This window comes from Eublepharis macularius, chromosome 17 (assembly GCF_028583425.1).
Source record: "Eublepharis macularius isolate TG4126 chromosome 17, MPM_Emac_v1.0, whole genome shotgun sequence".
In the NCBI taxonomy this organism is placed as follows: domain Eukaryota; kingdom Metazoa; phylum Chordata; class Lepidosauria; order Squamata; family Eublepharidae; genus Eublepharis; species Eublepharis macularius.
In genome coordinates this window covers 12414149-12428701 of record NC_072806.1, presented here as the reverse complement: position 1 = coordinate 12428701, position 14553 = coordinate 12414149, and the positions used below count along the sequence as shown (strand labels likewise).

The 14553-nt window shown below is 43.2% G+C and overlaps 1 protein-coding gene across 2 annotated transcripts; it reads right to left on the bottom strand.

Moving 5' to 3' along the window:
- Positions 1 to 1231: 1231 nt before the first annotated feature.
- On the bottom strand, positions 1232 to 10905 carry LOC129344693 (arylacetamide deacetylase-like 4). Of its 2 annotated transcripts, none has more exons than XM_055001528.1 (4): positions 10666 to 10905; positions 8131 to 8350; positions 4558 to 4621; positions 1232 to 2359 (listed from the first exon to the last, which is right to left on the bottom strand). In XM_055001528.1, exons 1-4 carry the CDS (start codon positions 10849 to 10851, stop codon positions 1585 to 1587), a joined length of 1245 nt encoding a protein of 414 aa, XP_054857503.1. In that variant the 5' UTR covers positions 10852 to 10905; the 3' UTR covers positions 1232 to 1584. The 2 variants fall into 2 exon arrangements, with proteins under 2 accessions (XP_054857503.1, XP_054857504.1); XM_055001529.1 differs by having other exon boundaries at positions 8227 to 8350.
- Between the last annotated feature and the right edge of the window lie 3648 nt (positions 10906 to 14553).

Below are 14553 nucleotides of genomic sequence, written 5' to 3'. Positions count from 1 at the left end.
TCAGACCATTGGTCTGTCAAGGCCATCCATTCTGATGGGTAGTGAACCCAAGACTAAGAATGAGATCTTTCACATAATATAATCCCTTTAACTGGAGATGCTGAAGATTGGCCTGGAAACCTTCTTCATTCAAAGCAAGATGTTCTACTGCTCAGAGGACCACTGACACATGAAGAATATGTGTTGGGAGACGCAATGTTAGCTGGGAAGTGTAGTTTTAAAAGACAGAGCTGGCTCAGGGAAAAGATTTTGCTATACACTAGAGCTGTGTGAAGGGACTGTGAAATACCAGAAGGGAGACTTCAGCCCATTATAACCTCCCAGGCCCAAGCCCAGCTCTGGAAGGCAGCTCCAGCCCATTTCCATTCCTTGCAGTCCTCTGGTTGCAATCCCACACAGCTTTAGACTGGAGGGGTGAAATTGACCTCGGGAAGGTGAAGGTGATATTAACAAACCCTCTGAGGAGCACTCTCAGCCAGCTCTGTCTTTTAAAACTACGCTTCCCACTGAGGTGCCAGAATACTTCTAAACAATTCCTGAACATTACAAATAATACTTTCCAGATTAGAAACATGTACTCTGTTTAAGAATAGGTATAAACAAGATCGGGTTTTGATCGGTAGATTTTGTAGGTCTGAAAAACTCGTCTGCATAGAACAGAATATATGTGCTGGAAGAAGGGATGCCAATTCCAAGTTGAGAAATTCCTGGAGATTTGAGGGTGGAGCCTGGGGATCCCGGCTTGGAGGCTATGCCATGGAGTCTACACTGTAAAGTTGCCATTTATTCCCAGGGAACCGATCTATGTAGTCTGGAGATGCATTGTAATTCTAGGAGAATTCCAGGCCTCACCTAGAGGTTGGCAACTTTAGTTGGAAGAGATATGTCCAGTGATATTGCAGAGTTTATGGGATTATCAGAATTTACACAAAATATAATTTTAGTCAAAGTTTAGACTGACTCAAGGGCTGTGATCTTATGCATATTTGTTTAGCAGTTAATTCCCTTGACCTCGCTGGTATTTGTTTTGAGTAAACTTGTGATTGAGGTCTGTTTTATACTTCATAAACCTAGTGGGTCATAGAAAGGCAGACAATAAATGTAGTAAACAAACAAACAAGAAAATAAGTAAGCAAGTCAGCCTTCCATCCTTCTGAGGTCAGTAAAATAAGTACCCAGTTTCCTGGGGGGAAAGTGTAGATGACTGGGGAAGATAATGGCAAAGCATCCCATAACAAAAAGTCTGCCAAGAAAACGTCATGATGCGACGTCCCTCCATGGGTTAGTAACAACTCAGTGCTTGCACAGGGGACTACCTTTACCTTAAATAAGTAAATAAATAAAGAGCAACACAGTCTTATTTTCTGTAAATAGTGCTTTCTTATAGATGCACAATTCTTCTGAAAGTTACAGCATTTCCTGGGTTGAATCCTACCAACTTTCTCTGTCTGGTGCCAAGCTGTCCCAAGAAAGTTTCCTTTAGAGGATTAGCTTCCTTCTCCACAGGAAAGCTCTCTCCACATTTATCTGAATGGAATGACAGGATATAATCCTATCCCTTGGCCTGCCTCCCATATTACAGGTTTATAAACCTCTAATGAAATTAACGACATGGTCCATTCCTATTTTGGTACAGGGGAAACTGAAAAACCAATTATCAATGAAAAAAAGTGCAGCATGAAATCCGTCCACCAGGTGGTGCCAGGTCACACGGACGCCGTTCTCCTCCAACCTTCTTTTGTACAAAATCCCATCGTCTCTCAGAATGTCATACTCGCAGGTTAAAATGAAAGTCTCTGGCAGCTGCCGAATGACGTCATCATCAGCAAAAAGAGGGGAAAATTTTGTGTCCAATAATATACGTATAATGTTGTGAATATCCGCAAAACGGGGTGCAGGAACAGGTACTTTACTTTCTCTTTTTCGGAATTCTTTGGGTATATTATCAGCACTTAGCCATTTTTTATACTTTGTTTTCATGTCTTCAGTCACATAGGAACCTTCTAGCAACACGTCAGCTATTAAGACATCTCTGTTGAAATACTGTGCTCCAAAAGTTACAAACTGCCTCCTGAGCAAGAGAGGGATAAAGCAGTTTTGCCTATAAGAAGGCAAGCTAAACTTCACAAATTGAACGGGAGTGTAGAGCAAAATCTGAGCGCGTGGTTTTGGTATGTCTTTTCTTTGTACCAGTGCCTGACAAGTGACTGTAGTGATTAAGCCTCCAAAGCTGTCCCCACAAAGGATTATGCGAGCAGGATCTGCCCCATAGTCTCCTGCATGCTCCAATAAATGTATGGTCACATCGAGACACTGTTGAAAATGCAATGGATAAGGATTCTCGGGGACCAGACCGTACCTGTTGGAACCAAAGAACATACGTATAATCTGCATCAGTTGTACAGCAAGATCTCTGTGCCCCAAATAACAGTGCACAGGGCTATTAATTCAGATCTCCTTGAAATACTGCATAATTTGGGATTGCTTTCCAAAAGGCACCCAATGATAGTTCCTTTCCCAGAGAAACCACACTCCTATAAAAGTGTGCGCTGCAAAGAATTTCTTATTTTAAAAAATGAACAAACCGGGGCAATCCATGCAAGAGGACTCCCCGACCACACACATGAATTTTACATGTGCACACCCAAAAATCACACTGCCAGATGGCTGTAGTTCCAGGGCGCAATCCTAACCAGCTCTGCTGAGAAATAATTCCCACGTTATTCAATAGCACTTACTCCCAGGAAAGTGTCTTTAGAATTGTAACTGGAGAGTCTCAATATGAAAAAAAGGTCTTAAGCTAAGTTTTCAAGCTGTCATGCTGTGTCAGCTTCCTGATCACACAAAACTCTTCTTCAGACAAGAAACATTCCATGTGTTTGTTCTTCAGTCATATAGTCTTATAATTTGTGATGTTATTATATTATGTTGTTAAAATGTTGTGTTATTACACTTTGATAGTTTGCATTTGTTTTAGCTTTTAATTTGATTTGTGACTTCAGTATTTGTCAGGTAATTGCTGAGGTGTGCTTATGTCTGTTTTAAACCTTAAGAAGTACAATGAAAAATGTAACATGAATAAGTTACGGATTCCACCCCCCCTACCCTTCTTTGCTTTTTACAGAAAGAAAATTGTCAATGCAGTCTTAAGCAGAATAAAATCTTTGTAAGCTTCTTTACTTCAATGGACTTAGAAGGGCATAACTCTACTTTGGGCTACACTGTGAGTGGAAATACACATTGTGGAGTACTTGGGGATGCTCAAGCACAGGATTTAATGTGTGGTCCTTAATTCACGTGTGTGCTGTTTCTTGCTCAGCACATGTGAATGCTGCTTTCACCGAAGCTCCCTTTGTGTGATTGCGTTTGCAAGTGAGTTGGGAGAGCAGAGCGTCAATTCAGATCTGTTTTTGCAGCAAAAACTCTCAAGGATGGACACCGTAGAGCAAGTACTTTAGGCTCCTCTGACTTGCCAAGTTATATTCTTTAAGGTGTGAGGAAGTGTCAAGATCGGCATTTCAATGAATGGAGGTGGGAGGTGGAGGAAACTGGGAATGTGGCAGTTGTAAACAGAGAATGTCCTTATCGAAGATTAACTACAGGGGTAGCAAAGAAAGGCATAGCCAGAAGTATTTCTTTATAGAAATGTAATGTAACAATTTGCATCAATTTCAAGCCACATTGTTATCAGAAAGGAAAAATGGAAAACACCGGTGCTTCACAATAAAAGCCTGGGATACTTTTAGCAGTTGAGGAGGAACTGATATTGAACGTGTGAATGTACTCATGGGGAGCAACATGAAGTATGACTGTGAGCGAATGCATGGGAAGTTGGAGGGGGGGGGACACATGAAATGAGGCTCATTTGAGCATCCCTAGGTACTTTGAAATGTGTATTTCCACTATGTGTTAAAGTAAGTGGCTGAAATTTGGGGACATTGTTTCCTAAGGTGCTGGTAGGCACCCTGTGCAAGCACCGAGTCATTACTGACCCATGGGGGAATGTTGCATCACAACTTTTTCTTGGCAGACTTTTTATGGGGTGGTTTGCCATTGCCTTCCCCAGTCATCTACACTTTACCCCCAGGAAACTGGGTACTCATTTTACCGACCTCGAAAGGATGGAAGGCTGTGGGCCAAGCTACAAGTGACAAATGACACTTGAACGGCAAGTGGATTGAGTGGAGCGCAAGTGAACAGGGAGAAATACACTTGCTGTTCAAGTGTTATTCGTCACTTGTAGCTTGGCCCTGAGTCAACCTTGAGCTGGCTACCTGAACCCAGCTTCCTCTGGGATCGAACTCAGGTCGTGAGCAGAGCTTGGGCTGCAGTACTACAGCTTACCACTCTGTGCCACGGGGCTCTATTTAAGGTGCTGGTAATAACTCTCTAAAAAGAAGAAATTGTAGAACCAGTGAAAATACAACTGGGAGGATAATCCCTCCCAGCAACATGTTAGGTAACTAATAGAATATATATTCAACCAAACCATCCACCCACTCCTTGTTTCAGAAGCAAAATATCTCCAATGGATAGAACAGGTCTGGATTCACTTACTCAATAGCAAAAACCACTGAATCCGTTTCCTTCGCAAGATGCCTGCACACCTTTTCATAGGCCGCTAGAAAAGATATTTCCCCCCCAAATAACCATGTTATTGAATAATCTTTAACAGTTATAGAGCACTTCCAAGTGTTTACAACATGTCACAATAGGTTGGATTCTGCTTAAAATTTCCACATGTGTAAAGGGAAGTGATATTTGCCCGTTCCCCCCTCTTATGGAAGACTTCTGGTTCCCCCAAGCTTTTCCTGGGTGTCCCCCACCCCACAGCTGCAATTTTGGGGCAATGTTTTTGGCCATTTCAGGAGGAAGGAAGCAGATGACAGAAATTCAGTCCAGTATCTCCACCATTGCAATAAGCCCATAAAATAGATCAGTATCATATAGCTATAGTGCAATCCTAACCAGAGCTATACCATTCAAAGTTCATTGACTTTGATGGATTTAGACAAGGTTAACTCTACTGTAGCATGGTACAGTAACTCTACTGTAGCATGGTAAGTCGGAATTAGGGTTGTCAGGTCCCCTTACCCTCCAGTGGGAGGGGGGACCTGGTGCTTACCTTTACGTCATTCCTATCATGTTCCTTGCATGCATGCAAAATGCATGCACACCCCCACACATGCTCAATGACATCACTTTCAGGAAATGACATTAACGAGCAGCACGGGGGCATGAGTGCACTTCACCACGGGCTGCTTTGGGCTACCAATGGGCCCAATTTGACCCACGTGGGGCTCAAATTAACCTGCTGCAAAGAGTAGGATTGCTCTCAGGGTGGCACAACAACACTTCCAGGAAGTGATGTCCCAGGAGGCCTGTTCCTGCATCTTTCCCCCTTCCACCAGCCAGGTAAGTGGTGGGGTGGGGGCAAAGGGTAGAAGCAGGGGAATTCCCCCACCCCCACCAGGGGAATGGGATCAGATCCCTAATCGGAGTGCTAACTAAGGTGGGAAGACCTTAACTCAAATCTTAGCTCCAACAGATGGTCTTCAAACTAAGCCCAATGAATAAGTTCATAACTTGCAACTACAGGTGTGCAGCCTGCATGTGTGAACAAGCCATGTTACATACTGAACTCCCGAGAGGACTCTCATACCATTTTGCATATGTAGTGCTTTTAATGGGGACAGTTCCATGTTGGAAATACAATGTGTACAGAGAAGGCAGAAGATATAGGATACCTGCAGGGGGCAGCAAATCTGACTGTTAAATAGATAGCAAAATAAGATCCTTCTTTCTGCCTCTCTTCTGTCCTTCTTGCATGTCTCCAGATTGGTATTCTTAATCTACTTCCTGCTTCATCCCAGAAGTCCCTCTCTCCCAGTTTAGTAAGGTAGTTAGTGTCTGTTCTGTTTCTCTGCTTTCAATCAAAGTCGTAGTTCATGAATAAACTCTCTTCATTCACTCCTTAATCAGACTCAAGATCATTCCTAAAATATACCAGAGCCTACAGTTCACACTAAGATTGTCCTTAATTTTCACAGTGTCTGTGTTTTTTGTGGTGGAATGTGATGCTTTGTAAAGTTATGACTAGAGATGGGCACGATCGGCATTACGATCGAAAAATACCCACAATAATGGCGATCGCGCAATCGGGACCCGGCGGATTGGTGCCGTCCATGGCGACCGATCCAGCGTTCGGGGGGGGGGTGCTTGATCGGGGCTTGATCGGGGTGATCGGGCTCTGATCGGTAAGCCAGACACATAGGCACCAGCAATCTATTCCCCTGGCAACGGAGCCATGGGAATGCCTGACATGTGTTTGCCCTCCTTCTGGCGCCCTGGAAACCTGAATGGAAGCCCAGCTTGCCTTGATCAGCAGAGCTTCCTTCCAACCACGGAGCAGCAAAGCACTCACCAGTTGGGAGAAGACACCCAGGGGAGGGAGGGGGAAGGGGGTGTTCTGTAGCCATGGGCACTGCAAACCCTGAGAGGCAGCTCTGACGGCCAAACACAGATGAGCGGCCAGACCCCCCGCCCCCTGAGGTGAGGCAGCTCGTCGCCATCTCCCCGGGCCCACCAGGCCCGGCGGCCGCTGTCTTCACCCTCCGTTCATTTCTCGCCAGCATGCTCCTTTTTGGCCTGGTGGGTGGGCACATGGGGGGTGCCGCCATCGAGCAGCCAGACCCCCTGCCCCCTGAGGGGAGGTGGCTCATCGCCACCTCCCCGTGCCTGCCAGGCCTGGTGGTCGCCGCCACCACCCACCTTCCCACATAGCTGGGAGCAGTGGGGCGCCCCTCCGCTTTGGCCTCCCCAATCATGGATCGGAAATGGGAGATAATCGGTATGGATCACTAGTTCGGGATCATCGCCGGCACCGATCCACGATCAGCTTGATTGGTAATTTTTGGATCGTGCCCACCTCTAGTTATGACTGTTGGCACACTAGGAAAGATGGTCATCACACTGTGCTATGGACTTGGAGTGGGTATTTATCGCAGGAAAAAATTGTGCTCCAAAATGAATCATTTTGTTTCAGAGCCATATTAGATGGGCCCCTAAACAATGAGAGGTCATTTGGAACTGATCCAAAGGCATCAAAACACTTTGGACGACTTCCAGTGGCTTGATGCTGCTCCTGCCAGTTTCCCATACAAGGAAAGTAGCTCCCATGTGGTTACAGAGAAGTCAATCAAGGGACCGTATGATTGACACCTCTGAGCTGTCAATGAGGTATGCAAATTAAGCCAAAATAAGGCTGCTGATTGGTACTTCATTTGCTTCCTCATCCAATCAAGTTCTTGGGCAGGAGCTATGAAACTGTGAAAACAAGTATAAGATTTGGGATCTTTCTCTGCCCTATATGAGCGCTGTCTTAGAATCTGTCTACACAAGACATCTTACACAGGAACACTCAAGTGAAAGATCTTACATTTGTTCTCCCATTGAGAACACACATGCACTGCTAAGGAGACAAGAGTACACTTGAATACAAGACCACACAGAAAGAAAGTCACTTCAGTGTCCCTGCGTAAGATGTCTTGTGTAGAGAAACTGTTAGACTGAATGTTTGCAGGAACATTTGGTATGTTTGTTAAATTAATACATTCTTTCCCATGCCATTGTTCCTAACACATATTTATCTGCCTGGGTCACTTTCATTTTGACTCAGCATTAAAACTCCGGGATACAGAAATATTACACAGTCATAATTTCACATTCAGACCTGATTTCCTTGGAAAGCCATTTCCCCGTCATTCTAAAATTTTGCAAAAAAAAAAAAAACCCTCCCTTCCTTTGGCCAACTCTGTATTTTGGAGGACTTTGATGTCATATTGCTAGAAGACAAAATAATAACATTTAATGATCAAACACACCCCTGTGTTTGCATAAGTTCAAACCTGAATCCAGTTTGGGTTGAACTCTTTATTGTTCCCCAAATTAAAATGGATAGCTAGAAGACAGATGAAATATCCAGGCTTCAGAAAAAGGAAAAAAAACAAGAAAAGGAAGGGGGCTGAAATATGTATCTCCCCTGTATTTCACCGAATTAAACCATGTTCAAAAGATTAATTCCAATAAATGAAAAGTTACACCTTTAAGAAATCATCTATGTTGCATTACCAATGCTTCCCACCACACCAGCACCTCCATGTATGTGGACGACTCCCCTTCGTACAATCTGTGGTGCTTTCTGCTGGTATATCCTTACTAGTATACCTTTGATGTACACATTCTCGATGGTGAGCTTTGGATCTCTAAACACAGGTTTTGCACTTGCATCCATCATCAATCTCAAAATTGTAAACTGTTTGCAGAGACCTACTTTCCGTAAGATGTGGTTCTGTATTAGGGAAAGGAAGGGGGAGATACTAAGATTAGACACAGTTTTTATTTTTAAATATATACATTTTAAAACATTCGCATTAGCTGTGACATATGTTATTTATTTATGAAAAATAACCTATATTTTATTTACTCATAATAGAAGGCTCCCTGCTCTGGATGGGCTGGGCAAGACGAGCCTCATCAGACCTCAGAGCGGAACTACAAGTGACAAAAGGCACAGGTTGGACACTTGTCAGCTTCCCTCAAGTTTTGATGGGAAATGTAGGCAGCTTGGCGGAATGTTGGACAAGTGACAGTCGAAAAGTCCATTGGACAGCAGTCGGAGAGCCAAGCTGCAAGACCAGGATGCCTACATTTCTCATCAAAACTTGACGGAAGCTGACAAGTGTCCAACCTGTGTCAGGCGTCACTTGTGGTTCTGCTAAGAAGGTTAGTACTTGGATGGGAGATAACCAAAAAAGGTAAATTTTGGAGGTATTAAAACTACAAGCATAATGTTTGTAAAGATATGATAGACGTAGAGAAAACTGAAAATGATTTCTTATACATGTATTATTTTTTCCTTTAATTTCTGTCCTCTCTCTTTCTCTTTTTCTTTTTCTCATTTATTTCTTTTTAATTTCTTTCTCTTTTCTCTTCCCTTTTTAATGGGATTTTAAACTTACCAATAAAATAAAAAGTATTGCAAAAAATGTTCTCCAGATTCAATAAAACAGAGGTATTCAGAAGGACATCTTTGTTTGTTTGTTTGTTTGTTTGTTTGTCATTCTCAATTGGATTTGAGGTGGATTACACGGAGTAAATCAAATACAATCAAAAGGATGGGCCATTCAATAAACAAAAAAATAGGATTTGGATTGCAGAAATGTGGAACCAACCAGAAATTTGAAACAGAGCTGAAACAAAGCATAACAATTATATTATATAAAAGAGGTAGAAAAAATGCAGTTGGTCAGAATAGCATTTTAAATACAGGGAATAGGGCTGTAAGAAAACCAAATTGTTCAGGAGGGCATTTTATCATTTGAGCATGAATCTAACTTTAGTATTTGAAAAAAATAGGCAAGTTTTGTTTGTTTTTTAATTCTTGCATAGGTTATTATATGTATGAATTATGCTGTTCATATTGCACTGTTTTCTAATGCTGCAATCTCTTGCATTGTTTGCTCTTTGTATTATACAGCTTTAATTTAATTAATTGGTTGTATGCATTATTCAGTTTTCGTTGTGTTTTCTTCTCATTCTGTAAAGCCCAGAGATCCCTAAACCACAAATGAACAACCTCACTCTAAGCCTATTTGGATTAGACTGGAGTTAACTCTACATTGAATCGCATTGTAAAATTTCCTTCAAAAACTTTTTTTAAAAGATCTGCTTTCCAAAGATTCCTAAAAACCAGAAGGGTGGAGTTGTTTGACAAAATGAGGCACCAGTGCTCCATGGTGATGGAGTAGCCATTGGGGGGGGGGGGGACTAAGATCGAAGATAGAGTAGAACCCATAATGATCAATCATTTCTTCTTTTTGATAGTTAATTCCTAAAACAATCTTTGTTCCTTTCACTGCAAGGCAGCCAGAAACACACTTCCATCAGGATTCATGGCAGAGAATCAGCTGGGAAAGCAATACATTTATTTTATTTCAAACCTTTATCAGCATCCTTTCTACCTTGCCCTTCAAGTACTTGAAGAGCTGTTATGTGGCAGATGGCGCAGAGTCATTTTCCATTGCCCCAGAAGGTTGTACCAAAACCAGTGGGTGGAAATTAAACCAAAAGAGTTTTCGGCTAAACATTACGAAGAACTTCTTGAGAGTTATAACGGTCCCTCAGTGGAACAGGCTTCCTCGGGAGGTGGTGGGCTCTCCTTCTTCGGAGGTTTTTAAGCAGAGGCTAAATGGCCATCTGACAGCAATGCTTATTCTGTGAACCTCGGCAGATTATAAGAGGGACAGCAAGAAGGGTTGCATCTGTGCTTAGTTCTCGTGGCCCCTTCTTACATGGCCAGGAGAATGCTGATTGCTACTTTGGGGTCAGGAAACAATTTTCTCCAGGCCAGTTTGGCTAGGGATCATGAAGGTCTTTTGCCATCTTCTGGGCATGGAGCAGGGGCCACTGTGTGTGGTGGGGGGAGGGACGGAGTTGTGAATTTTCTGCATTGTGCAGGGGGTTGGACTAGATAACATTGGAGATCCTTTCCAACTCTATGATTCTAAAACTGACTTATACATAAAATAATCAGAAAAACACACACACCTCCACACCCCATCTGGCTCCCTTTCTGCTCTGAATTTCAAACAAAGAGTGACTTACCATTCCAAAGCTCACCACCAAAAGGAAATGCAAGAAGCTCAACTTTCGAGGGTGACAAATCCCATGAGGGAGTTCTATATGGGACCAGTGGTAATGGGCTGCCCATAGCAGGAAGAGGACTACAGATATGCCCCACAAGTTAGCACCAGTCACCAAGAGAAGCCATAGAAAATCCATTCCCTCCATCGAAGGAGACTGCAAGAGCAAGCCTGCTCACTTTTCGCTGACAAGCTCAGAATTGCCAACTGGATTGTGTACTTTCTCAATCCCAAAGTGATTCTATTTCACAATGTTGCATCAACAAAGAGGGGGGAAAACGATGAGAAGCTAAGATTAGAAGAAGCAGCCACTCCTCTTATCTCTGAACATTAATTACAAAGATTTGTGAACGTGATTACTATTTCATGGCAGTCTTTACATGCTTGCTGTCCCACCTACATCAAAAGACTAGGTCTGGGCTGTCCTATAGGTAGCTGTGCAAACCCAGGAAAAGACTGTAAACTGATCTTCAGTATGCTTTTTAAAAAAAAAACTTTGGTTTCATAGGCTTTTTCTCTGTGAGGATTAGCTGTCAGCTCCTGGAGCTCTTCCTAGCCTGCATTCTTTGTTTCTTGGGCAGAAAAAAAACTTGGCAATGTGTTGGGAAGGGGGGGGGAGCTCCAGATATTTCCGTTACCCGAAAGTAGCTCCCATTCAAGAAAAAGGTTGGCAACCCCTGAAATGGGTGGACAGGTGAGAAACCCAACAGCAATGAGTAGCATTGGATTTCTTTGTGCCCCCTCCTTCTGAGCACTAGTGTGGACTGGGCCAAGATTGGATCTAGTAACTGCTGTCCTGACGATGAGAAGTGATCTGGCCACCTTCAGCATCCTCATCTCTGGGATCTGATCACAGGTTTCTTTCGTGCTGCTTCTGCTGGAGAAGTTGTCTGGGGGGTGGTGAATATAGATATGTGTCTGTGACCTTTAGGGCTTGGCATCTAGAAAGTTTCTATTTCCATGTTGGTTCAGTGGGTTACGGAACAAGTCTTTACCCGTTCGTTCTGGCTGCTGCAGTGCCAGCTTGGAACGGGTCCATTTTTTCCCTTTCATTTCATGAGTTTTGTGTTGGCAGTGTATGCACAAATACACACTCATCTTTTCAAGGGGCTAAGACTCTGGGGCAGCTGTTTTTGCACACAATGGCACCAAAATTGCACAGAAAACACAGTCCTCCCTCTAAACCATTGAACCACCAGTGCTGAGAGCGTGCAACAATGGGGTTCTGTGTTTATGGACCACGAACAACACTCGAGGAAGGTGTGCTCCAAGGCAAATGTTGGACACACACACACACACACTATTATTTTTGCATTGTCCCCAAACCTATTGATCCAATGAGTTTCTCCTCAAGCACAAAACTAATGGACCTCAAAGAAGACTAGAGTTGTCAGTGGCTGGGCGCACATTGCAGACAATAGGCCAAGCTACAAGTGACGAATGACACTTGAACAGCAAGTGTATTTCTCCCTGTTCACTTGCCCTCCACTCAATCCACTTGCCGTTCAAGTGTCATTTGTCACTTGTAGCTTGGCCCAGAGATGGGAAACAGGGTGACATGCAAGCAGAAGAGTGTTCCATTGCCAACTGGTCCAGCACAGAAGCCGAGAAAAGAAGCCAGACAGATAGTTATGCTGTTGTAACGCCATAACTTGCAATTTGCAGTAATTGCACCTTGGATTAACCTCATTGGCTACGATAACTGCCACAGTTCCAAGCTGTAATGCCATAACAATATGTCAATTGCTGATGTTTAAAGAAGCCATCAGGTGACTGAGGAAGGGAAAACAATGCTGCTGTTGGTAGGGTCAGGATTAAGATCCAGACTTTCCCAAGCACACAGGGTGCTGGACTCGGCCTCTTCCTCAAAGCATCAGAGCAGAGCAGGTTTGGAAAAGATTGCAGGAAAGATGGGGAAAACTCAAGAGTTGGACCCAACTGGCTTTTCTGTTGGTGAAAAAGGGGAGAAGCCCCACAGAAAGACTGCTGGGGATCATGGCCATGTGGGATAGGATCTGAAAGGAGGAGAACTGGGGGAGAATTAATGAAAAAACTGTCTGGATTCCCCTGCAGGGGTCCATAGAAACACTGTGGGCCAAGCTACACATGATGAAAGACACTTGCCTGGCAAGTGGATTGAGAGGAGGGCAAGTGAACAGGGAGAAATACACTTGCTGTTCAAGTGTCATTTGTCACTTGTAGCTTGGCCCTGTGATTAGGAGTGTGCATAACAGGGAAAACAGCCAAAATGACATACAGAATTCACTGATTCAGCTTGTTAAAGCAACTTCCAGAATGTTAAAGCAAATCCCAGAAATGGGGCTGTAATGAGCACTCTCCCACTGAAAGTTTTTGTGCGTGTGTTCCATTTCTGTACTTGCTGTGTACACATGTTCTTTTGCATTGTCATTTGTACGCTGGTATATGTCAAACATATTTAAAATCTGTTCTAGCTAGTACAATGGATTGCTCTGACTCGCTCAAAGTCTATAGACTGTTGAACGATTCCTTTCCTGATGTCACCGAGAAGGTGGCTAAGGGCCAAGCTACAAGTGACGAATGACACTTGAATGGCAAGTGGATTGAGTGGAGGGCAAGTGAACAGGGAGAAATACACTTGCCGTTCAAGTGTCATTCATCATTTTTTCATCACTTGTAGCTTGGCGCTTGGCCCTCAGTTTCTCCTTTCCGCTTTGAAGTTGCGTCAAAGGATATCACAGAAATAAACTATAATTGTATTTATGTGTTTGTAATGTAGTGTCCTTTTAACTTTTTTTGAGGGGGTAAGTGGATAACTTGAATTGTTGATATATGCCAATAAAGGCGAACTTGAACTTACTTGCTGTGCAGAGGCCGCACAGGCAAGCCAGGCAGTGAAGTTGGCTGTCTGGCAGCAATTTGTTTTCCTTAACAGCAAGAAGTCTGTCTGCATCGTCATGCATCCAGAGAGAGACTGGGCCCTTAACTCCATTGGTGGGAAGAGGATTATGTGCAGTGCACATGAGTGCATTTTTTCTTCAGCTCTTCCTGGGTATGACATTGGCATTGAGGCTCATAGGGATCAATCAGCAGAAGGTTTGCTTTGTGCTGGGAGGGGAGCAGCAGATGGTATGATAACGTCATGTGGTGTTGCCATTGGCAATCACCATCCTTCCTTTCTGTACATTGTTGTGCACAGTCCAGGGAAAGGCCAGTGGCAACGTCCATGTGGGTGTGCACATGTTATGTGGCTCATGTTATGCAGATTAGGGTGAAAACGGGAAAGAAAAAGCAATTATTAAAGGAGAGTCACACTGAAGAGGTCTCCGTGGAACCGGTTCAGTAGCCTGCCGCTGCTGCTGTCCTTCGTGTGGGAATTTAGCAAGTGTTTTCATTTCAGTCACGAAAGAGTTAAACTGTGTCACCTACTTAATTAGTAAACATACTTTGAATGTAACCATTAGAGCTTCGAATAAGATTCCCGCCATAGAAAGGGGAGTCACTAAGCATAATGAAATAGGATTAGGATTTTCTATTGGACAGTTTGTTTATTAGGGGCAATTAATTAATGCTATGTACTGAAGTTTTATTGCTCTTTGTTCACTTCTTCTTCTTCACTTCTCTAAGTGACTTCTCTAAGTCACTTTACTAGCAAGATGTAGTCAGCTTAGCAATTTATTATTTTCTCCAAATGTAACCCTAATTTTATCCTTTAGTAAAGTAATTTTACAGAGCTACACTGGAGTGTGTGTGAATCTATTCTCATTACTTCCAATGCGCAATCTTTGCACAATCTCTGCTATATTTTCCAACACTTCAGTTGGTTTCCATGGGGCCAGGATCACTCCACTGTGACTAAAGAAGTCCTCTA

What these genes read in the sequence shown, in the direction of transcription:
- LOC129344693 (XM_055001528.1), bottom strand. Translation starts at nt 10,851, where the DNA reads ATGGAGGGAATGGATTTTCTATGGCTTCTCTTGGTGACTGGTGCTAAC. An exon ending in TGGTGTGGTGGGAAGCATTG is followed by an intron (nt 4,622 to 8,130) that starts GTAATGCAACAT and finishes TATCTTTTCTAG; the next exon opens with CGGCCTATGAAAAGGTGTGC. An exon ending in TCAGTGGTTTTTGCTATTGA is followed by an intron (nt 2,360 to 4,557) that starts GTAAGTGAATCC and finishes TGGTTCCAACAG; the next exon opens with GTACGGTCTGGTCCCCGAGA.